The 24,984-nt window shown below is 40.0% G+C and overlaps 2 protein-coding genes across 2 annotated transcripts in view; one reads left to right on the top strand and one right to left on the bottom strand.

The window, feature by feature from the left end:
* rbpjl (recombination signal binding protein for immunoglobulin kappa J region-like) overlaps nt 1–17,187 on the bottom strand; it is a 34,690-nt gene extending 17,503 nt beyond the window's left edge. The window contains exons 1-6 of the mRNA XM_030051526.1: nt 17,151–17,187; nt 11,611–11,758; nt 4,605–4,739; nt 3,892–3,962; nt 3,636–3,757; nt 2,148–2,322 (exon numbers count right to left, since the gene is read on the bottom strand). Of these exons, the coding sequence (XP_029907386.1) occupies nt 2,148–2,322; nt 3,636–3,757; nt 3,892–3,962; nt 4,605–4,739; nt 11,611–11,758; nt 17,151–17,187 (688 nt within the window). The remainder of the gene's footprint in view (nt 1–2,147; nt 2,323–3,635; nt 3,758–3,891; nt 3,963–4,604; nt 4,740–11,610; nt 11,759–17,150) is intronic.
* Nucleotides 11,566–24,984, top strand: part of matn4 (matrilin 4) — a 34,556-nt gene continuing 21,137 nt past the window's right edge. Inside the window, exon 1 of the mRNA XM_030051686.1 lies at nt 11,566–11,663. The gene's annotated coding sequence lies outside the window, so the exon portion shown is untranslated. The remainder of the gene's footprint in view (nt 11,664–24,984) is intronic.

Raw genomic sequence — 24,984 nt, forward strand, 5'->3', positions numbered from 1 at the left:
CCAACATAGAAGCCATTGGGTGCATGGCCATTGTTTACATTTCCAAATGATGTGCACATTACATGCTTCATTTTTGCCAAGAACACTCAGGCTTTCCTCATAAATTTCCCTGATTTTCTCTGTGAGTGAAACTGGCTGCAGACATACAGTACACGAGTACAGCTGAAAGGGACAGGTAGTCCCTAAGGCCAAATATCTGAAGAGAGAGAGAGCATTGTCGACCGACATCACCGTTAAAGTGACACACTTTTCTGTTTTCCCCTTTTTAAACACACACACACACACACACACACACACACACACACACGCACGCACATAACAACTGACGACCAGTGCAGCGAGAGGTATGCACGTTTGGTTTACTTTCACACATTGTGTTGGGGACAGAGATGGGCAGTGTGGACAAACTGCAAATACTTGATGTCTCGGGTGTAAAGTACACAAAAACCACTGTCGTACAAAAAGGGTGGGAAATTTCCATCTGTTAAATGATGCTAAATTTTGGCTTCAGCAGGACTGTCTAGTCATCACTCCTCCCTTTGTCAGGTAAACAGCCTCCATTTAAAACTTCTTGAAGCAACTGATAATCTAATAGCTGCTAGATTATATAATAACTTGTCTCAGTGAAATGGAAACATCACTCAGTGGTAATGGTAACTGGTGATTGTTAATGTATTATGAAGGTAATATTTTTAACTGATGTAATAAAATTGGCTAATTATGTAATACCTGAATAAGCCAGTTTATTACAATTAAGTGTCATTCTTGCACAGTAACATGAATCTCCAACTGTCAGCTCCCAATGGTGTCTCGGTGTCTCTTTTTAGTGTGTGTGTGTGTGTGTGTGTGTGTGTGTGTGTGTGTGTGTGTGCGTGTGCATGTGTGTGTGCATGTGTGCGTATAAGGGCTTTGGATGACTGTGTCAGGCTGATCCTGTGGCCTACACTGACCCCACAGCACAGGAACCAGCTGTCAGTCACTCACAAAAACCTGAGATCACACCCTGCAGGATATTTGATATTGTTACTGAAAGTAGGCCAGACACAATATAAGAAAACAGAAACTTAATACACTCTGAATTCCACCAGTCAGACGATGGTTTGACTCACGCAATCAGTGTAAAAGTATAATAATATGATAGTATGATAATTTCTGGAATTTTATATAAACAGGACAGAGCATGATCACAGCACTCTAGCTGTGTTTCTATAAAACTTTCAGATGAATGGCAAGCAAATAATCAAATACTGCAAAAAAATTGAATGAATTAAAGTTCAATCACATAACATCTGTTTAATCTGTTTCATCCTGTGGGATAAAGGTGTATTACTATCATCATCATCTGACCATTGCCACGGGCAACCAGTTAGTTTTCAATGTGTAGGGCTTTTGCATTAATGCATTTTTGCATTTGTACTTCCAAATTGTTATAAATGGTTGCATTGCACTGCTGTTTCATGTAATATTCCCATTCGTTGCCTGTATCAGATAAAGGGATGTCTTAGTTTCTACATCTGTGCATGACAGCCCATTCTGGGGTCAGAGGTCAAAGAGCAACTGGTCATGGAATTAAATCCTATGAACATTTGGCCAATGCATTTCTTTAGCAAAATACTGTATTTCTTTTTATCCACCTTCAGCAAGCATAAACTTTTAATTGCACTTTTGGAATTTTATTTGACATTTACCATTTCCATCAAGAATTTTTTTTTTTTTTTTTTTTAATTTTATATGGAAAAATGCACTTAAAAAGGGTTGATGGAAATATGGCTAATGAGGCACAGGTGAGCCAAATAGTGCGCCATTAACCCAGGTCATGACCTTTGACCTCTATTAGCTGCTTCTGTTTGTCTTTGCAGGACAGTATTATAGAGGATCATTTAGCAAAATAATTGTATTTCCTATGCTGCTGACTTTGCTAAAGGATTTAGGAGATCTAGAAGATCAAGGCTGTACAACTTTTTTTTTTCTGCTATGACTCATTTTGTAAGAGTAGGTGACAGCGGTATCAAATAGTGGATACTTCATCTCTGAACAAAACTCTTCAATTACAGTTCTGGTTCAGTAAAGGTTTTTTGGTAAACAGGATTTTGTTGTTTTAAAAGACTGGCCCAGGTAGATTGTGTCTTTAAAAAGGCATTACTCACAGTCAGCATTCTTCATGGACTGTCTCTTCTGGGAGGGTTTGGAGATGACTTTGATCATCCTGCTCTGGAACGAACCCACTTCCTGTCCATTGCCCAGGAAAAGGCGGAGCAACAGGCGAAAATGCTTCCTCTTGTCCTGGTCGGATATATACAGGGACTTGGCACAGGCAAACATCTGTGGCAGACAGAGACATGGATGAGTTTATTCAAACCAGTATTTCTGGGATCAGATTGGAGGTGATGCATGTTGACAGTAGATTGTGGAAAGTTCCACTTCTTGTCGGTTTGCTGCTGCAACCCAGAGAGCAGATGTCGCTCTAAACCACTCTAAAGTCTAAAATAATTTTAATTGTTTCTAACTGTAGACTTGTTTTTATCACAAACAATAACTAGACATTGGCAAGAATACCTTTTGTATTCTACCATAGTGTGCATTCCCCCTTTCAGAGCATATAAGCAAGGGGCCCGTGGACACACACAGTGTGTTTACAGCAGCATAGTTTGTCTGTCAGACATGGTTGTTTGTCAAGTCAACAGTCCTCTGTAATAAGGAGCTGTAAGTCTCGTCTGGGTAAACACACAGAGCTGACTGTGGGTCAGACACAACAGGCCATAGGTCTGAGTTTAGCATGAGTTTAGGGCTGGACACAACTGCTGGGTCCCACACACACCCCACTGAAGCTTTTAGAGGCCAAGCAGGTTACATCTGGTACAATTTACATCGTTGTGAACTGTGGTGGTTCTGATACAACTAATAGACAGTCATCAGATGTTTAACTTAAAATAATCCACTGCTTAAAGGGTTAGCCAGCTGTCTTTTCGTACTCTGGAGAAGGTTGTTTTTTTTGTTGTTTTTTTTTTTTTTGTCCTCCAACATGTGTACATGTGTTTAATGAAGAAAACAAATGATAGCAAACTGAAGCAATCGACTTCTGTCTGTGTGGTGGCTACTGCTCCTCTAGCGGAGTGATACAGGAAGTGCAGAAGGTACAAGATCTTTGTGGAATATTGATTACTAATATCAGATTTCACTTAGGCCACTGCTAAGAAGTGCAAATATGTTGATTCTGAGTTGGTGTAATAACAGGGTGCAAATAGTTCTTTTTCTCAGCAGCCATTTGGACATGAATAGCAGACAAACACAGGCATTACCTTACATTAATACATTACTGATCTAACAGAATCAGGGTCCTGTTATTGTTCACACTCGCTCACTGGAAGGACTGCTACACTTTGGGAGCAAAAGTCCTGTGGCACTGCGTTGTTACAGCAGGCTCTAAGCACTGACCTAGCAATAGTTTTACCTTAAATTTGTGAAACTGTGTCTCCTCATATTACTTACTTACTTGTCGTTACTTGTCGGTTATGTATTTGAGAGATAATGGTAAAGCAGTTTTGCTGTAAAAGAATGAATTCTCCACTCCATTCACTGATGGCCAGTTTCAAGCTGATTGCTAACACTGTAAATTATTATTACACACACTGTACACTCACCCTGGAGTTTGGCTGTTCATCGAAGACCAGTTTGAATGTGTCTGTCTGCGACTGACAGGAGCTGTCCAGACACATGTAACCACACACTCGATACACCGCGTCTCCATAACCGGCCGCTGCAGCCAGGGAAGGTAGGGAAGGAGGAAGTCATGCAGGATAGAGAATACCAAATTCACTGTCAATTAGCTGTATTCAATAAACATTTTCCTCTAAAATATCAGGTAAAATATCAGTCTTCTGAGGTTCATACCTTTCAGATGGTCCTGCATGACTCTCCATCCATGACCACTGATGTAAACACAGGGTGGAGGGCAGAAGAACCTGATGGTCATGTGCACAGTCATGAATTTAAACCACATGATTGGAGTGGATGGAACGGGTATTCAGTCTTTTGATTTTTCCATTTTTATGCCAAGAAATTGTAAGTACTGAGTATTTCCTCCCAGAATTTCATTTTTGGCCAGGTGGAAAAGTCTCAGAAACAACATTCAGTGAAATTCCTGACATTGACTCCTGAGCATTCCTGAAATTCAAATTGGCAAAATTCCTTTAGAATTAGCTGCTCTTTAAAGCAAGGTGACCCACAGCATCTGTTCAGTGATGGGGGAAACATTGGGATAAAGTAGTTTATTAAGGATTACTAAAAGGGAATTAACTTAAAATTAACTAAACTAATAACTAAAATATTACTGAACAATTAAAGCCAGAAAATGTGCATAAAACAAATGGAAAACCAATATCATTTTCTGCTGTTCCATGTAGCTGTGTTACTGGAGAAACCCCATCACATCAGAGCTGGATGACAATGACTGGCCAGTATCAAATATTTTATAAATAGTCGGCCAATTCCAGCCTGAGATACTAGTGTTAGTCAGTCTAATCATAACCTCTAGTAAGAACTGCAAGGATCAGAGCCAGAGCAGCTTGAAGTGAAGGTGCTGCTCTTAAGCAACATCGTCATACCGTTTCTCATTGCCGTAAGACTTCTGAGCGACCTTGGCATGCAGGATGGTGACGCTCTGGTCTGGGTGAGGCTGTCTCCCTGGTTCCCTGGTGGTGCCTGGTAACCGGCAGCCCTGCCCCCCTGGGTCCAGCCTCCTGATTGGACAAGAACGCTGTCAGTCACAAAGTAGAAAATACTTTACACAGTCAGGGCTTTGTGCTGGAATACAGACGAAGAACTGAAATGATCAAATCATTCCACATACACTTACAGAAAACAAACTAACAAAAAAAAAAAAAAAAAAAAAAAAAAAAAAAAGGTTAAATAAATAGTGTTATTCATCAGAATAGTTTGAACATCATGATATTTCAGTCAGAAAAAAAAAAAAAACATTCAGCCAAATAAATGAGACTTTAGCATTACTTTTCATATCACGTGTTTTTTCCTTTCCTTTCTACCTGTCATTCTTTCCTTCCTTCTTTCTTTCTTTCTTTCTTTCTTTCTTTCTTTCTTTCTTTGCTCCTTCTCTCTGCCCTCAACCTTTCTTCTCATCCAACTTATTTACTGATTTGCTTGATTTGATTATTTACCCCTGTTGCCTCATTATTACGGATAAGTAATCGTTACTGTATTGTTTGCTATTTATATATTTATTTACCCTTAAATAATGATGATGATAATAATAATAATAATAATAATAATGTAAGTAACAGGTTGTCACATAATGGCTATGATTTGATTGCAGGCAAGAGCTGAAAATGTGGTAGATCCATTCTTTCTTTCTTTCTTTCTTTCTTTCTTTTACTGGCAATCTGCCAGTCCGATCATTTGTTCACTGATTTATTGAATTACTCTTCCCTCATTTGCTTGCTTATTTCATTCAAATCCACAACAAAAGGTCTTCAGTGTCTCATTCCTTGTCATTAAATTTCAGACATTTTGCTTTTCGACAAGTGCAAAGTGAACAGCAGGTAAGCCACTGACAGAACAAAGCCCGAGCAACGGCCCAAAAGACCCCTGGAGCCGTGCGAACAGCAGCTCAGCGATGTCCACAACTGAGCGAGAGCTGTGACCACAAAACTGGAATCACTCATATCCAGGCTGGATGCTGTGTGGACATGGACTTAAAAAAATAATAAACAAAACCATCATTCATCTTTCAATTTTTGCATTTGGGGATTTGCAATTTCATGTGATTGCTAAAAGAGCAGCAAATTCTCATTCGGTCTTGCTAGACTCCAGATGATTTTGTTCCTGGAATAATAAGGAGCAGGTGAACCGCTGACAGACAGATCACAAAACAGGTCTGAAGCCTTGGGAATGAAAATTCAGTAATGACTATATGACAATTGGAATTCCATTTTCTACACATGCATGTGTCAAGAATTTGCTGCTTTGGATATTTTTTGCCTCAAACAAAGGAGCAAATCATTCATTCTCATTCTATTTGTGCAAAGACTTAACTATTGCTTATTAAGTTAGTGATCACATCCAAGCATAACCATTTGCAAAATGATTCCTTTTGATCAGGTTTCAAATGTTCAGCTGAGTAGCAGGTAAGTCGCTGAGAGAACAGCCACCATAACGGACTGAGCGGCCCTGTGTAGCTCAGTTAACAATAGCAGCTGTCACATTAGCTGTGTTTTCTCTCTCCAATAATGTTGTAATGAGTAGCCAGACACAGGGTTATTACCCCAGGGCCTGGGCTGTGGAATGCTACTCATAATGAAGGCTGTTGACACGTGAGGGAAGGAGGGAGGAAGGGAGGAAAGGAAGGAGGGAAGAGAACAGAGATGGAGGAGATTTGTGTGTGGCCCTGTCCACAAATGACCTCGAACCCAGCTTGTGAGTTCAAAACCCCCACATGCAATGTCTCTTGTACTATAATGTACTGTGCTGTAATTTTGTCATTTCAATTGTTTATGCAGCATTTTAAAACAAAACACAAGACAAGTTTGTACCGAAGGGCTTTACAAATTATAGGGTTTGAAACAAAGCACATTTAGGGATATCAACAGCAGAATTAAGTAATACAGGAGATGAAACAATAATCAAAACTATTGGAATGTACACATTTTCTCTTCTATTCTTATCTAGTTTTACAGTTATGCCATTTATCAGGGACACTAATAAAGGGCATAACTGTAGAAATATGGGCATTAATAGAACTTCTCTTCTTTATTTGTCGATCAAGCATCACTGAATCTTGGCACTGTGGAGCAGCCAGTTTCCCACGGATTGTGCTTCCATGTTTTCTGTGTGTGTGTGTGTGTGTGTGTGTGTGTGTGTGTGTGTGTGTGTGTGTGTGTGTGTGTGTGTGTGTGTCTGAGTGACAGGGAAAGAAGAGCATGATGAGTCTTTAAAGCAGTGGGGCGCTGGCTTTAACAAGGACGACCCAAAACTCACGGTCACACATTCTGGTTGTTGTTTCAGTCACAACACAACTAAGTGGACAAAAACAAATCAACAGGGTCCACGCTCTTCCCCTACTCATTCCTATTAAGAAATGTCTCCAATTTGTGTCCAGTCTCTGCCTTTTAGGTGGACTGGACTTGGCTGATAGATTTCTGGCAAAACAAATGTGTTTAGTATTTCTAATGGCCTGTCACAATATTTGGCTGCAGCTGTCAAAAGACATTAAGATGGCCAGAAATAATGTCACAATGTTAACAGACATAAGAAGGACTAAAACTAAATGTATCTATGGCTTATGGTATGCATGGGCAACTAATGTAATATACTTACTTTTTGGCATATAAGCTCTTGGTCCAGTATCCCTGTTATGTACACTGTTAGCTGTGTGTCTATGATTTTTTAAGCTGCGGTGCTGTGATACTGAGATCATACAAGCTGGCTTGGTGCATATCAGGAAAATGCAAGTAATATAGGAATGGGTTTTGTGCCTGAGGGTGGAGCAAGAGGAAATGTCATGAGGTCACCAAAGTTGACAGGGTCCATCCTCTGGGTAGCATGGATGTGCTCATCAAATCATGGCAATCCACCCAGTAGGTTTTGAGATATGCTGCCTTGGAATTGAGCAACCTGAGACGGGGCCCAAGAATGCTCGTGTCTCCCATCACACACTCATTCTCTCTCGTCCTAATACCTTTGTTGTTATCCATGAACAAAGAGAACAGATTGGCCAAAGAAATGGAGATAGTACCAAGCTAACCAGGCTCAGAATGATCCTTGTCATAAACTTCTGGGGCGACACTACAAAAATAACGGCCAGCTATATATTTAATAGGAGCTGCAGTGTTAACTTTTTTAAAGCAAATTTTGGGTGGAAAATTTTGTGTATAAAGAGAAACGTGCAGATAAAAATAAAAAAAAAGTCCCTCTGACAGGGATGATGTTGTGAAAATGTTCCCATAAGAGAAAATACATAGGATTTGAAATTCCGTATTTGGGCAAAGGTTTTTCCTCAAAGTAATGCCTGGTTTCTGAGGCCTATAGAGCCTTCCTGTTATACAATGACCTTATATATCCTGAGGTAGGCAGGCTGCTCCTTGTAAGGGAGGAAGACCTGCTTGGTTAGCTGGTATACTGCATGTTTTGTTCAGATGAGGGGGATCCCACTGACCCAGTAAGACTCTGCACAGTTCACAGTTCAGGGTTCACACTTGGCTGACTGTGCGTGTGTGTGCTTATGTGTGTGACTGCGTGCATGCATGCGTGCATGTGTGCTTTATGTGTGCGTGTCTGTAAATGTGTATGCGTGCATGTGTGCGTCTTGTGTATGTGTGTGTCTGCCTCTGTATGTATGTAAGCTCCTCCCTCTGCATATGTGTCATTGTACACCTCTGATTGCATATGTGAGCACACATGTATGTATAGGCGTACCTGTGTGTGTGTGTGTATGTGTGTGTTTGTGTGGTCAGTCACCAGGGTGCCAGCAATAGTCTAAATTAGACCTTCCCCTCTCCAAAGGTTAAGGGTCAGTGTGTCAGCAGCTCAGACCCTCTGGTATTTCACACCGGGGACACAGAATGGACTGAGGAATTGGGGGTGGGGGGGTCTTCTGAAGATGGGAGGAGAGAGAGAAAGAGAGAGGGGCTGGGTTGGGTTGAATGGAGAGGAATCCACTTTCACCTCCAAAAGTACAACTTCTGGGCCAGGAGCTGCTCTCATGGCAGTGGTTTCAACTTGTAATTAGTGTGCTGCAATTATCATTAGGCTTGTTGTTCAGCCACATGACTCACAACAGGTGTAAGGGCTATAAAAATGCAAGACAGGAAAGCTGTGTTTTTCTGAAACCTTTAGCAGCCTTAAAGCCAAATTAAGTAAATTTTTTGGTGTTTTTCTAATGGCACTTTTGGCTATGCCAAGTTGAGCCATGCTGCGATGATTTCTGTTTCTGTCACCAGTTAAATGTGCCGAGTTGTACTGAGCTACATATCAGATGGACCACCTCCAGAGGAGGGCCTCCAGCGGGCTGCAGGGACATCAGAGGGTTTTGTCATCATTCATTGGTCACAGAGAAATTGAACAGCTCTGAAACAGAGCTGCTTACAGCCAGGACGTCCCTGTAGCAAGATTCATGAAAGTTGTACCATAGTTGATAATCTAACAATCTAAAAAAAAATTTTTTTTTTCAGCAAATCTCTAAATTACACTAGTATTGTTCATATGAAAGAGCCATTTCAAATTGGTCATGTTGATTTTTAGAAAATAAAACACTCATATGGGGATTGGTGGAGAAAAGAGGAAATACTAGTCAACATGCTCTCAGTTGACAGGTGGGGCTTCGCCTCACTGTTGTCATGGAAACGCAAATCCCAACCGGTCTGGGCTGACACACCAAGTCAAACCAAGTAGAGCCAAGCCAGCACATGTGTAGAAAAAAAAAAACAAAAAAAAACGTGTCTCAACATACAATCCAGGCTCATTTAAATTAAAATCTATGGGAAGTTCATACGAATAAATGGCATCGTTGCTGCTCTTTGGTGACACAACTGTGACTCAACATCCAGTTCATTAAAGTTTTTACATTTGCTTTACTGCACTTTGTGTCTGGTTGGCCTTTCCGAGAGAAACCATTCTGACACACAGGAAGTGAAGTGTTTTACTTTTCTTGAAGCAGCTGCAACTCCAGACAGCAACTCCAGACGCTAGAAACTTTTATTATGCAGCGACTGAGGGGACTGTGGTCATGACAGATGGCACTTTCTGGATATCACTGATCTGAAATTATTATATCATGATCATGATTGTAGCTGATGGTGAAGCAGGTTGAGGGGCAATGAGCATTCATTTGATTTGCAGGTGAGAAATATTGTGAATTTAAACAAACACAGCACTCAAACTTTGAATATTGCCAAATGAATCACCTGTTCAGACTAAGCAGAGACAGCTTTTAGCTGTTCCAAGCTGTTGGGGTCAACAAGGCTACAGCTACAGCAGTTTGGAATAAATACAAGAAGAACTGGGTAGTCAGCACGAGCAGCGATAGCCACCATGACTGAACAGATGGAGAAAAGAGTGTCAGTGACAGAAACTCAAACTCCAATCAGCAGAAAATCCAAGGAAAAACTGTCAGAGTGCTGGACACTGTTTGACTGGCAGATGATTTCTGAGAAGTGAAATGTAGAAAAAAAATCAGCAATGAGCTGTCACCAACAAATATGATACTGCATTTTTTTTTTTTTTTTTGTCTTGGTGAAATGAGGCAGGTACTATACCTATTTTGAATTCTGACTCATTTAAAGGGAAGAGGATTTGGATAAATTCACTGTGTGTTTTCTTCCAGCTAAATCAGGTCACTGATGAGCTTAGTCAAGAGCACTGCCAAGGGAAAGACACATCTGGAAAATTACCACTGTATGAATGTATTATGATCACTTCAGATACTTCAGAACACACACATGTGCACAAGTGAGTGTGAAGATACATATACATTCATACACAAAGGAAACTTAATTATGCTGCAAGGGATATATCCAGCTTTTGAGATGAAGTATCAGGCAAGAAGGGGAAATGCAGAATTTCCCCCACAAGAAAACTATGATTTTTAAAACTATGTATTTTAAGGTCCAATCAGTGATGCTGGATCAGATTTCTTGTGTTTAAATGCTTGTGAGAGGCACCTGAATGCAGTAGCCTTTCACAAACATTTCCAACTGAACACAAACCAAAATATCCCTTGATGTCTGTTGGGCAAAATCACTTCAAACAGGGATCCTCTAATTGAGAGTCAACTTGAACAGAAAGAACATTAAGTTTGAAATCCCTGCTTCAGAGGATTGGCTCATGACAGTAAGAATAAGGCTTTCCTATTATTCCCACAATGTGGTACATGATGAGTGTAACATAAATTTAAAGTTAAATTTAGTAAATTTTAAGGCCTTGTCATGTCATTTGAATAAAATTTCTATCCACAGTAAGCCTGATGCCTGGGATCGCCCTAAATGAGTATAAAAGGTAAAAAAAGGTAAAACACACCCAGAAAAAGAAACAATTTAAATCATATTTAAGCATCCAATGTTAATGCAAGTAATATTTTGGGGCCTTGAATTTAGACAACTGGATTTTAAATATTTCCAGACTGAATTAGTTCGCCAACTCAACCCGTGCGCCACGCTGCGCTCCATGCGTCATGGCCACTAAACCTCTCCAAACCCCAAACCTCTCCAAGCTTCCTACAGAAATTTGCTTTCTCGCTCCCCACTGTTTGGATTTCCAAGCGGGACTGGGGGGTGGGGTCTGCCTGTTCCCAAAACCCTCTCCTCCTGGTATGTTAATACCTACACACCATCCCTCCACAGGCTCATTCCACCAGTGAACAACCCGCAGAAGAGTCACGGAGCCAGAAAGGCAGATCGATCTCACGACCTTCACGCATTTTCACGTCCAAGCGCTCATTCCTCACGACGTAGTGAAGGCTTTTTTGGGGAGAGAGTTTGGGATCTACAACAAACCGAGATCTCACCTTTCCGTCTACCCGGGACATTGCGTGTGTTAGCGCGGTGCGCAGGAACTGTGCGTGTTGTCACAGAGGTCGAGTGCTCAGCTTGCTTTGCCTCTTACCTGTCCCATCCGCCGGTCCTCGCTGCGTCGTGTCCAGCCAGCAGCGTCCCCAGGTGAGTCAGTGGGCTGACCGGGTCAGGGGATGGAGGAGGGGGGTACAGGTGAGCCGCATCCGTCTGGGAGTCTCCTGGCTGCAGCCTTGATGATGCTGACAGGACGGAATGCAAAGTGGGAAACGCGCTATTTAGAAACTGAGATAATATAAAGGGAAATGTGTGTGTGTGTGTGTGTGTGTGTGTGTGTGTGTGTGTGTGTGTGTGTGTGTGTGTGTGGGATGAGGAGTTTCCAACTGTAACTGGTAGATGAGCTGTGGAGGATGTAGATCCCTGTATCCCTGTATCTTGTCCCAGTCTTGAACAAGTGGTCTAAAGAAAGTTGTTATTAATAGAATAAAAAATCAAACAAAAATCAAAGAAAATCAAAATGAAATTGGATAAAACATTGTTCATGACTACTAAAATATCTTATATATATATATCTTATATATTTAAAGTCAACTAAATTCAGAGATGGAACTGCAACAGGCCACTATCAGTGCTTTGACTAATCCACATCAGGATGACTGAAGTTGACAGAGACAAATTATTACAGTGCCTAATACTGTGGTGGTAACTGCATATTACTACCACCCAACAGCCAATGCACTTTGCCTCTGTGTTCCCATATTTAACCTTTAAAGGGGTTTCCTCAAAAATGTGTAAGTTTGACACCTAGCAAAAATGGTTCACCTTCACTTGTCTGGAATTAGACGACTTACTACAACTTACTTAAAAAAAACCCCTCCAGCTCTGAATTGCTTCATGTTATTATGTCAGTATGTGTTTTTATTTTGTGTATTACTTTTGAGTATGAGCTTTGCAGGGACTTCAGGACACATGTGAATTGTTTGAAAACCTATAGACGTCTTTTCTTGTGACTCAGAATGGTTTAGGTGTTTGGCTGCTGTGCAGTGGAGAATGATTTTTTGACTTCTTGGTAGTTTGCACAAATGATTGTGTCTACAGAGATGAAACGATATTAATTTAATGAGAGGGAACATAAACCTATTTGAGTAAAGTGTCCTGTCAGTGAGTAGCTGTGAGTCGTCTACCTCTAATAATGATCAAAGTTAGAGGGATCAGAGGTGGTGCTGGTATTCTGAAGCTTGTCTAAAAATAGAAGTGAGAGAGAGAGAGAGAGTGAGAGAGAGAGAGAGGCAAGGCAGCACTGGGTTCACACTGGTTGCCTGGAGGTGATGCTCGGCAGGCAGACAAACTTGCAGGCAGGCAGAAAGACAGATAAGGGAGCAGCCAGACAGCCAGACAGCCAGACTCAGGAAAGACAAAACAATGTTTACTGTACTCAGACTGCACTGCTGTTGCTGCATTATCCAGGATTAAAGTAATTCAATATTGAGAGACAGATCGTTCTTAGAGATTTGTATTCTGAAAGGTAGAGTTTAATAAATCGTGATGGACATGTTTCCGGACCTCTGGCCTTCATTTGGTGTCTCAAGACAAGTAAAAACAGTTGAATAGTCAAACAGTTGGACAGGCTGCACATAGTGAGTGAGTCTGTGAGGAGGCAGGTAGGTGGACAGTCAGTAAAACAGGCAGCCAGGCAGTGAAAGTGCTAACAGTAGCAGAGTCACCATCTGGTTCCAATCTGAAACGACTAACAAGAAGTGCTGTGTCCTCATCTCAGTATGAGCTCCAGCCATCAGTCAAAACCTAAACCATCCACCGACCACAGGCTCTGTCGGTCCCGCCACCTCGATCTACTTCTCCATCTACTTCTCCCTTTATTGGTCTGTCTCACATGTTGGCTGTCTCTCCTCTCGCTCTCTTTGCCCTGTTTTCTCTCTCTACCCCTCTCTCTCTCTCTCTCTCTACACATATGTTGTCAAGGTAGGTATATTATAAGCATGTGGTTTCTATCTCTTTCTAATCTTCAAGATGTCAAGCTGATATGTTTTAATCTCAGTGTGAATCCAGGCTGTCACTCAAACTCAAGGTTGTGTTTCAAGCATATATATAACTTACATTTCTTGACCTGTCTCTCCCCCTTTCCACTCATCTAACTCCTCTTTCACCTGTCTGTTACTTTAATCACAATTTTTCATTTCCAGACTTAGAAGAGGGCAGACGCAGCTCACCTTTATTTTTTCAAATCCTCCACATGCAAATGCAAACAATTTCCTGACAGCAAACTGAATCAACCTTGAATCAATATGTTAAAGCTGCAGAGGGCGGGATCTTCATGTATAAATACACCTATCTTATCAGCTGAAATCACAAAGTCGGGCTATAGACACAGAACCATGTCTCCTCCCCTCTAATGGAGATATTAGCTCTAATTCTGTAAAGATAATTACTGTAGATTCAAATCTGTTTCAGGGGATGGATAAGCTCACTAGGCTGAATGATGTGGTAAAAAAAAAAAAAAACATATGCAATATGCATATGCAATTAATTATACAGGTACAGCGATTGTGATAAAATTCATGATATTAGTAGGAATGCAAATTTTTTACATTATAATTTTTCACTGAAAAAGCTACTTAAATGTTGACGGTGTGATTTTGGATCAGTATCAAACAAATACAGAAAACAAAGTTTTCCTACATCTGGAAAATACAATTTGAAGCCAGGTCATCTTTGTAGCACAATGTTATTTTATTTATGTTTTGCAATGCATTTTACATTGGCCAAAAAACAAACAAATGAACAACAACAAAAACAAAACAAAACAAAACAAATCAAGACAAAACAAAACAAACAAACAAACAAAAAAAAAAAAATGCAGCTACTGTGATTTAGATATTGCACTTGGCCATATTGTGCTTTTGATAATATTTCAGTTAATTGCTGAGCACTGATGGACACTGCCTGGAAATCTGTTGGTAAACTGTTAAACACACAAATTTGAAACAAAGTTGTACTTATGACTGCTAATTTTCTACACCAGTGGTTACCAAACTGGTTTGTGTTGCACTGGTGGCACATGAGGCTCCACCTAATGGTCCACAAGAGACTTTCTGAAAGGCCTAACAATTGCACTCCAACCACCCTCCTTAACTTAAAACCAAGAAATTGTCATTTAATTTCATTTTATTACAGACAACAGTTGTAAAAAAGTAGTTCTTAGGGATTTAAATATTTTAGAAATAAAATTTGCATTTTTTAGCTACGTAGGGTAATTTGACATCATGTGTGACACAGCATAAGCTAGTAATGACCAATTTGGGTGGTACTTTGGATAATCTGGCTTGGTACATAGTGGTTCATGGTCTGAAAAGTTTGGGAACCTCTGTTCTATGTGAACGAGCTAGTTAGCATTGCCAAATATTGACCTAACATCAGCTGTTGCATGGGGCAAGTGCTATTAGGCTGCCAGTTATTATAAAGTTGCCTGGTGCAGCTTCACTCAGTGAAACCTCTCTCTCTGAGTCTTCCTCTGTCCCTGCTCTTTGTCTGTTATTTCTATGTAGTAAAATGTCTTGGACAAGTTGGCCCATCTGTCGCAAATGTTGCCTGTAGTGTTTCTCTGCCTCTCTCCCCTTCTGCAACTCTATATATTAGCTCAGTTTATCTATTTTTTTCTCTGACCACATGTCAGTCAAAACTCAATTTTCTGTCATGGTGGACTGAGGCCCTTAGAGATCTGTTGGGTCAGCAGGGAGGTTTCTAACATACAGTACATGCATAAACAGACATCCCATAGAAAAGTGGACTGTGTGACTCATGATGTGTACAAACTCTTTCTTGTCCTGCTCTTTCTATTCCTTCATATTATCTTTCCTCCAGTTTTCATCACACTTCTCAAACAAATGGCAATCTCAGGCAAGGCAAGAGTCCAATTTAGAAAAGGTATAATGGTCCAAAGAAAAACTTTTTTTTCCATCCAAATTTTATCCAAAGGGCCTTGTGTTCATGTATTTTGTAAAGGGTTGCCAGTCAGAATAAAACACAGTCTTAAACACTGAAGTGTACTACAGCTTCTACAGCAAACTAACAAACTGAATAGTAAGAAAAACTTTTTAAAAAGTTCCCGATAGATTTTCCTCTTGTCACAACGTGCTTGTCACCTTCTTTTATGTGACATTTGCTGTCTTTTTAATTCATAGTGCCTTTTGGCATCATGATTTCATACATTTTTGGTATTATTGAAGCCAATAACCCAGGTGGTGTCATGCTGCCATTGGTGCACACTGAGTTTGTCTCACACTATGGCACACTGACAAATCTGTCAGATTTTATTATTATTTATTAACTCAAACTTCTTGGCTGGTAGCAAAAAATGATTAAAGTTTAAAGTCCAACCTTTTTATGCTAAGAATTGTCATGCTAACCTCCAGCAAACTGACAAATTGAGCTATAGGAAGTTTCCCACAGGACATCAACATGAGGGTCAAATGTCTGTCATCCACTGACACCTGTCAACGGTGCTCAAACTCGGGGTCACGACCCACCACAGGGTCACAGGCGGTGGCGCCATATTGGGGGGGACTTAGGATGAGTCTAAGGGCCCATGACTGACAGCGGCCCTGAAACAATATATAACAATAATTTAGTCATTGATGACCATAATAACCAAATCGGTATTTTACTTACAATGTAGCAATAAAATCATTGCTTTCTGACATTGTTTTTCTCGCTTTGGTCTTATGTTCCAAACCTGCATAGGACTCTGGGAACAGAGGAATGAATTTGGCATGGCAGTATGTCACACAGCTTTTGCAAAAGAAAGGTGGGTTATTAATCCCTGAGGAAGTAAACCCAATTGTTAATTTCCATAAGGAAAATGCTTGCTAGTTTAAAACTGCCATCACATCAACCATTCTAGTATTTACATTTTGCAAACTGAAATTTACTTAGCAGGCTACAGCCAGGTAAACCTTTAGCAAGCTATTTGTACTAAATCTGTTGGCCTGATGCCAGATCAAACACATGCAGCTGTGTGTCCCACTGAGCACAGAGAACCAGGAGAAATCCCTGAGGACGGTGAGCAGAGCACAATGTCAGGCAGAGAGCTACAAACCTGCAAAGACAGAGGCGTTTAAAGCTTTGAATAAGTTCTTGATGTATGATTACAGCTGGTGGGACCCAAAGTGATATCCCTTCATGGGGCCCAAAATCTCTGTGACACGCCTGGATGGTTGTCAATGATCATGAATGTGAATGAATGAATGAGTGTGAAAAAAGTTTTGAAAAATAAAACTATGCGCATATATTTAAAATGTTGGTAACTATTATTTGTGAGAAAAATTTGATAGTTAATCCAGTGTGTAGTAGTAGCCCTAAAAGAGAAAATATAAAGCATTGTTTAAGCATCACTTTAATTTTGCTCAGTTTAGGGAAGTTCCCCACACCGCATCCCACCCACCTCATCTACCAGAATAAAAAACATAAAATAAAAAATCTAAATCTGATTTCTGAGGGAACCCTCATGTGGTAAAATCTTGCAATCTTAAAATCTTTTTGTCTCCTGGTGCTGCAGTGCCACTCAAAATCTCAAGAGATCAGTTGATATCTGTATGCACAACATCATCTTCTACTCACTTTTCCTTCCGTCCTCCATGACGTCCAGCTCCTCCATGATGGCTGTGATGGCTGCTGATATTAGAAGCCAAAGTTCCTCAGGACCATATCAGTTCCAGACTGTGTTCCCACAGATCCTTTACAACTGTTTCAAAGAGAATTTTAGGATTAGCAGTGGAAGAGTGTTTCATGTATCCAGTTACATGCACTTTGTTGAAACGACTAAGGGAGATTTCTATAATATTTCCAATAATAACTTTCAATAACATATGGTTAAAAATGTTGGGTTTTTTTTTTTCCTAAGAGATACTGATAATTTTCTGGAGGAATGAAAAGGATGCCTTAAATGAATGTGTCCACAAAATCTGAATGCTCAGTAATTCAATAGGAAGGGGCTTCTTTGGCGGCTGTGCACTTTAGGTGAAATTGGCTTCATGTTACATCTTGATGGTCTGTTGAAATCAGACGGACATGCCTCTGCTGTTGGATCTGCTATCTGTGCAAAGTCATCTTTTCCGCAATTAACAGAAAACTTTTCCTGATTAAAGACCACACACTGGTGTAGCTTTGAATGGCCTAAATGGACCGAAGGGATATGCAATTTAGAGTAAACAGCACAGAAAACCATCAAATTTATACATGAAGTTCATACATATTTATGAAAAAAACATACTAGAATTTGAGTTTGGAGTCTTCCAAAGACAGCAGTATTTTTCTTTTAATTTAAATTTAGTCATCAGTAAGGTTTACTGGCATGACAGCAGTAAGACCAGTGTCTCTAAAGCTGTGAGAAAAGAGAAGAAATGATTGTTTCCAAGAAATAATCTGAAATGGAAACAATAATTTCTTTTTTCTGAATAGCAGCTGACCTGAAGTGAAGTTGTCCTTCTGTAGCTTTCTCGTCAAATTTCTCTCGCAATCCTTCTGAAAAATGGATTGATCAGCAGGTTCTTCCACTTGTTTCCATGTAGACGTTCCATATGCTGTAGTGATGCACAACTATCCCACACACAGATTAGTTAATTGTAAATGATGTAATACATGTCAAGCAAATAGCTTGACCAATCAATAAATCAATCAATTAAAAAAATCGCTGCTGTCAGATAGCATATTCTACTCAACACATTCACTGCAGAGTGAACCTATAAAATGGGATGGGATATTGAATGCAAAAGGTGCTGATGTGTGTGTGTGTGTGTGTGTGCACTCCAACCCGGATTTGTACCTGACCATTGGTCTTGGTATGCATGTATGTATGTGTGTGAGTGCTGATGTGTGAGTGTGGGTGTGTGTGTGTACAGTGCAACATGCTACTGTATCTCTATCTGTTTGTGTGGATAAGGAGATAATCACCTGTTGCAGGAGTGCAGCTTTCTCACACACACCTCTCTTTTGCAAACACTGCAGATAACTGGAAGCTGTGGCTTTTTATTTAATATGATTCCGTATCCGCGGTAAAACAGCACCCTCTTTGTTCAAATTTCTGTAATTAACGCCATAGTGTGACACACTACAAAATTAAACCATTAGGAATGCCCACAATGACTGTTGGTCATTCTAATCTTGTGTGAATCTGCCATGCGAGTAATTTGAGAAATAAATAAATAAATAAAAATGGAGGACTGCCATTTAAGAAACCCCATTGCAGAACTGTTTGGGGGAAAAATACCTTTTTGAAAGAAATGTTCTGGTGAATGGCCTAAAATTTTCTTTACAAGATACTAATTTGTGTCATTTTTGAAAGAATATGTCAGCTGTATTAATATAAGATAGATATAGGATAGGTCCACAAAAAGGGACTTCTTAAACGGTATTTGAGGAAGGGGTATTGTGTACAACTAAAGTGCAGTATTTTTCAAGGGAACCAAGGCTACTCACTCAGTTACACGACATGTAACACAACTGAAACTGACCAAATCACTTTTAGTCTTTCTACTTTCATACCATAGATCAGAACACAGTGAATAAGACCCCTATCAACTATGTTTCAAATATGTTTCCTTGGATTTTTCAAATACTTTTTGCAGTCTTTTCTTTTTATTACAGCTAGTGCTGAAGTAGCTGAACTTATCCCTTATCTTGTGTGCTGACATGTACTGCAGTTTCTCACTGTGTGTCAGTGACAGAGGCTGCTAAGCACATTACAGCCTGAGGTGGTTTGTGTCTGAGCAAAACAAACAGCAGGGCTCAACAAGATGCCTGTGAATGCCATCAGAAAGCAGGAAGAGTAAAGCCAAATACCAGCCATCGTGATGATTCCAAAAATACATATTGGACACACCGGGCATTATTCATGTATAAAAGTGACTCAGGTTGAAATGAATGGCTATTTAGAAGCTCTGTGAAAGGGCTTTGGTTTGTTTGACCCAACCTGACATGCCAGAGGAACAGAGTTTGACCTTTTCTGACCCCCTGGATGTGTCACATCAGTCAAATTCAATAGAGCAGGGAAGTAAACAATTTGAGACGGGTTGATCCAAGTCTGCTTGAAAAATAAGCAGTGCTTCGGCTGAAATGCTTTCTGTGCACCTCTTCCTTGGCCCTGCATGAACACAGCTAGCCTCGATTAGACCGCCAAATTTCTTATTTTTGTGTTCGCTCAGATTTACTTGTTTGAATTTTATCTACAAATGAGAAATATGAACATTCAGCGTTTAAAATGAGTGGACACAAGAGGCTAATGGAGCTGGATGCAGGGAAAGGGAAGGGGAAAAGACTGCATTTTCAATTAAATCTGAATGAAGCCATGAAGTTGCACTGCAGTGATATTTGTAGTTGATCAGCTAATGCATATTTTTTCAATGTTTTATTTAACCTTTATGTAATCCTTGAAAAAGAAACACCTCAGATAAACCTGCACTAGACAACTTCACAATTCGGTGACTCCAACCATTTGGACTTTAATACTGAAAAAGCCTATAACATGAAGTCAGTAATCTGCACACAGATTTCTCAACCTGATTCATCAGTGAGTCTTTCTCATTTAGTTTAATTTTTATGATGCAGGCTCATAAGGTCATATTTTTATTTACAGCAAAATAGAACTTTGTTTGAGTGTTGTGTTGTATAGCTCCCTGGACATGATTTCAGTCCAGAAGGTGTGCTTCTATCTCTCTATTCACTTCCATGGTAAAACAGCTCCAAAAATAACATTTTTACTGCATAAACAAATGTGAACAAAGCAGATTATGCCAATTTAAAATCCAACAAGTCCTGGTACCTATTTTTTCCCATGTAATTACAAATATTTGTGTAAGCACTATCAGTTCTTCCTGGTGTAAGGTTACTATATGGACGTTTCCTGCAGACACTACCTGCCATCTACTTTCCAATTCAAATAGGAGAATAACTTCCTCAGAAATGGGCACTGGGACTTGCTGTCTTTTATATTTGCATAATCCACTTTGTTCGTGTTCATGTATCTGCTAAAAATGTTGTTTTTGGACCGAATTTGTCTAACCATGGAAGTGAATGGAGAAATAGATATAGCCTCCTGAGACCCAGAGGAAAAAATGTTTTGATATTTCGATTTTTTTAAGATAGTTCAAGTATTGTAGTTGAAAGAAACATATCACAGCAAAAAAAAAATCAGAAATGTTATTTATTTATTTTTTATCAAATGTCCCTTACAGAGGACATCGGGTCTTGCTTGGCGTAAAATGTCTTGTAATTTCCCAAACACTTAGAACAGATAATTTCCACTTTTTTTTCCACATGATAAAGAAAGGAGAGGCATAGTTTAATACACATTTAGGAAATGTGTTATTAACTATATGAGTCGATAACTTGCCAAATCAAGCTTTTAATTGAGTGTGTGTGTGCAGTTTGTGTGAGTGTGAGTGTGAGTGTGAGTGTGTGTGTGTGTGTGTGTGTGTGTGTGTGTGTGTGTGTGTGCATATGTGCATTCAACTTAAAAAGGCTCTCATTTCCCTTTCTGTAGGAATTTCATAGCCATAGCTTACATGCTGCTCTTTACCCATAGTGCACGGCGGGTGCCCTGACTTTCTCCCTCAGACTCAGGCTCCTCAACAGCTGATTCCTCCTCCTCTGAGCTTTCACCTTCCTGCTCCTCTGTCTGGCCTTCCTGCATTTCATCTCCTGACATCTCCCTTCCACAATCCTCATCAAAATCCTCTCTGCCTCACTCAGCCCTCTGTTTCCTGATGTATGCAAATTGAATAAAAATAACAGTTAGCAAGTCCCGCTGTCCTCTACAAAGGACATTGAACAAAAGTTGTGTTTTGACAGGGTTGAAATTACTGTACATTCCTGAAATCTTACTAAATTGAAGTTAAGACTTTCATATTGAAGAAACAATTTGATTATTATCGACAGAAGCATGATATCTGCAAAAAATTGATCACTTAACTCCTCTACTGCCATAAAATGTAGAAATTGAGATTCCCGCCATTTTGAAAAGAGAGATCATGTTCTCTGTTGGCCACACCCCCACAAATGTGACATCACTGGAAAGCCCTGGATGTCCTCTTGACAGGAAAGTGGGACTCAAATAGGTGGCATAAATTGTGTTTGACTTAGAGGTCTCAAACTCATGTCCCCTACAGAGGACAAAAATGAATTGCTGGGTCTCAGGAGGATAGAGCATTGTGGATTAGCAGCTGAAGGGATGCATGGAGAAATTATTGTGGATATTTCACCACCATGTGGTCTCATCCCAGGAAGCTATACAACACAACACTATTCTGAGGTTTGCTAAAAAGTCTTGCTTAACGCAGCTTTAACATCCTGTACAGTAATGTCTTCTGCAGGACCCTAGGAGTAATGTTGGGTGAGACTTCCTCCAGTCCTCCAAGTGTGGTTTCAGTGGACATAAAGGGCTCGGCCACTGGAAATCTGGAGAATGCATTAACAGCTTCTGCTCCCTAGGGGGCAGCACTAACATGAAACCCAGGCCTCCTTGATAAGCACTTGTCAGCTGTCAGATTCACATGATAGAATACACATGACTGGAATGTAGAGTAGAAGCTTCCTTCCCTCATCTCTCTTCTTCCAACATCTTTTCTTCCCTATGTTTCTTCTTGGCAGCTCTTCTTTAATGAAGTGATCACTGATCTTTTGTGCAAAAAAGCACACAATGTCCTTAAGAAGCTCAAACTCTTTAAGACGCTCCCCAACACACTGACCGTGCTTGTGCATTGCACTGTGAGAATATACCATAAACTTTTCATCCCGCCCCAGCAACTTCACGTTTCTATAGAGGAGGTTGTATAGTGGACTGGAAAGTTCCAATAAAATTGTGATTTTTATTTCAAACTTTTACCATCCTGAAGCTTCCCGGTGGAGAAAGTCAGGGAGCAGAACTCCAAGGATTTAGTTTTCATTCTTGGACTCATTCTTTCATTCTTGAATAGACGTTTCAAGAAACGGCCACTGTTTAAATTGTCATAGAAATCTTTCACTCATGCCAACACCAACAACTACTGCTGTTCCTTCGGTCTTTCTCAACAGGTAGCTATGTAAACTGTGTGGCTGGTTAACACTCCAGTATGTGGCGTCAAACTACATGATATGCACTGCGATATCCTTACTTTCAGGCAGTGAGTTCAGTGAGTTCATTCAGGGAATTACTGGATATTTTATATGATGGTAGGTTTATAGTAATTGTACAATTGTATTATAAGGGTTTATATTTATGTTTTTAATTATTTTTGCAGTCTTAATGTATTTCTAGGGGTGATAAGGAGGATAGCCATTTTTCTTGAAACTACTCCACAAGCATCTATGTCATCAGATTGAGAAGTAAAATGGGATTTCCATTACTATATTTACATGTCAACTAAGTAAGAAACACTTTGCTAATATTATTAAGCTGCGCAAATGCAACAGCACAAGTAGCAACCTCCGGGAAGGCAGCAGTCAACCACCATCCAGTCAATGAAATGTTTTAACAAGAAGGTATTAAGACACAGCTGAATGTTTCTTTTAGAGGATAATTATAGAACATACGCTGGTCTGTGAACCATGGTGAAGGAGGGCAAAGATGTGTGTATTTCTGTGTGTGTGTGTGTGTATGTGTGTGTGTGTGTGGGCATACTTCAGCTGTAGTGTGATTGCAGTAGATTGGTGTATGGTTGCAGAGGACTGGACTATGAGGGAGACAGGAAAGGGGTTGTAGGGGGAGCAGGAGGGTTGGTTATGGCCATTGAGGAGAAGCATACTAAGGAGTCTTTGTGCCCCACACCCCCACTCACCAACCCACACACACTCCCACACATGCATCCCGTGGTCCAGGTCCAGTATGGTAGGAGGTTAGTGAAACAACTTCAGGCTCCAACGCAGTGAGCCTGGTTTGACCAACTGGGAGACCACAAGCTGAGATAAATGTCAGCTGACAGAATGGACAGAGTACTCATTTTGTGTGTTAAGGTACATTTTAATGGCCATCTTGAGCTGAAAACTATGTATCCACCATGCCAAATGTGTTTTTTGTTTCTCTATAGTTTGACCAATAGGGATTGTCAAAGGCTGAGAACTGACACTCTGTGCTATTACTGAGTAGATTAAGGTGCACACTGTATTGAAATGAGGACCTTTCAGTCTCAACTATTAAAAACATGGAATGAGTATGAAATTTGAAGGAGTCTGCATGGTCTTTATTCCACATTGTTTTGTCAATTAAGTGTAAATTGTATTCACTTAAATGTAATGTTACATAACACACACTATGTAAAATGAAAAATGAGCAACAAACCACAGGCCTGTGTGATTTATGACATTCAGAAAAATCTAACTGTTTGCAGATGACTCTGTGCATCATTTCACATTCTATTCTTTAACTTGCTTTTCTGTTTATCAGACTAAAAACTGAAAATGTTTGCTCTTTGTTTCTCATGTTCACCACAGGCTCCTTCTCACACTTTCATCTGCTGTTTCATCTCAGTGGGACTAGTCACATTCATTTCTCCTCTCTCTCCTCGTTTTGTTCCTTCCTTTGTCTCTTTGCACTCCTTTTAAATCTGACGTCAAACATGTGACTGGTGGTATCTTTTATCTGTTGTCTGTCTGTGTGGTGTCTGTGTGTGTAGGAGGGAGAATGCTCTTGTACTATCCTTGTGGGAAACAGTTTGAGATTTAGACCCTGACTAAGGTCATTTTTGCAAAGTGAGGATATTTTAAAGTTTGGGTTCATGGCATGTGTTCAGGACTAAGGTTACCATTACAGCACTACTTGCATTAGTCCTCTGCCTCTCTGTGATGTGACACCAATTCACATGAAGCATTCTTGTTGCTTCCTGATTTAGCAATGAAAACTCTGAGGTTCAACAAGTCATTTTGAAAAGGTCCTAAATATTTTACAACATATTATCAAAATCCCTTAATTTTAATGCAATTTAATTTTCTCATTGAAACAAGTCATCAACAGTCATAAACCACAGAACTTTTAATTCTCTGTGTAAAGCAAATATTTCCCTGGGGACTATTTTCCAGCAGAGGGACTGTTTCACTCTGCCAAGTCATCAAAAGACAACACTACTGTTGCTTTTAGGAAAACTAATGTGGACGACTTTATTACAACTCTCAAAGTTCATTTTTATATCGAAATGGAATTAATGGAAACCAGTGGCTGGAAAAGGTAGGAAAAATGATTTGGGAGTTCTCAAATATGATTGCTTGGTTTGGGAAAAGATTTACAGAAACATTTAGTATATAGTTTTGCATGGCTGTCACACACAAGATTAAAATGACCAACAGTGACTGTGGCTATTTCAAATGACTGGATGTCAGCAGGTATGGTGCTCACAAGGCCAGAGTGGACTCTGCATGTGTGTGGAGGAGATGAGGGAAGTGTGCAAGGAGAGGCCTTTGGAGACAAAGAGACAAACAGAGACATAAA

This window comes from Myripristis murdjan, chromosome 5, assembly GCF_902150065.1.
Source record: "Myripristis murdjan chromosome 5, fMyrMur1.1, whole genome shotgun sequence".
Lineage (NCBI taxonomy): Eukaryota > Metazoa > Chordata > Actinopteri > Holocentriformes > Holocentridae > Myripristis > Myripristis murdjan.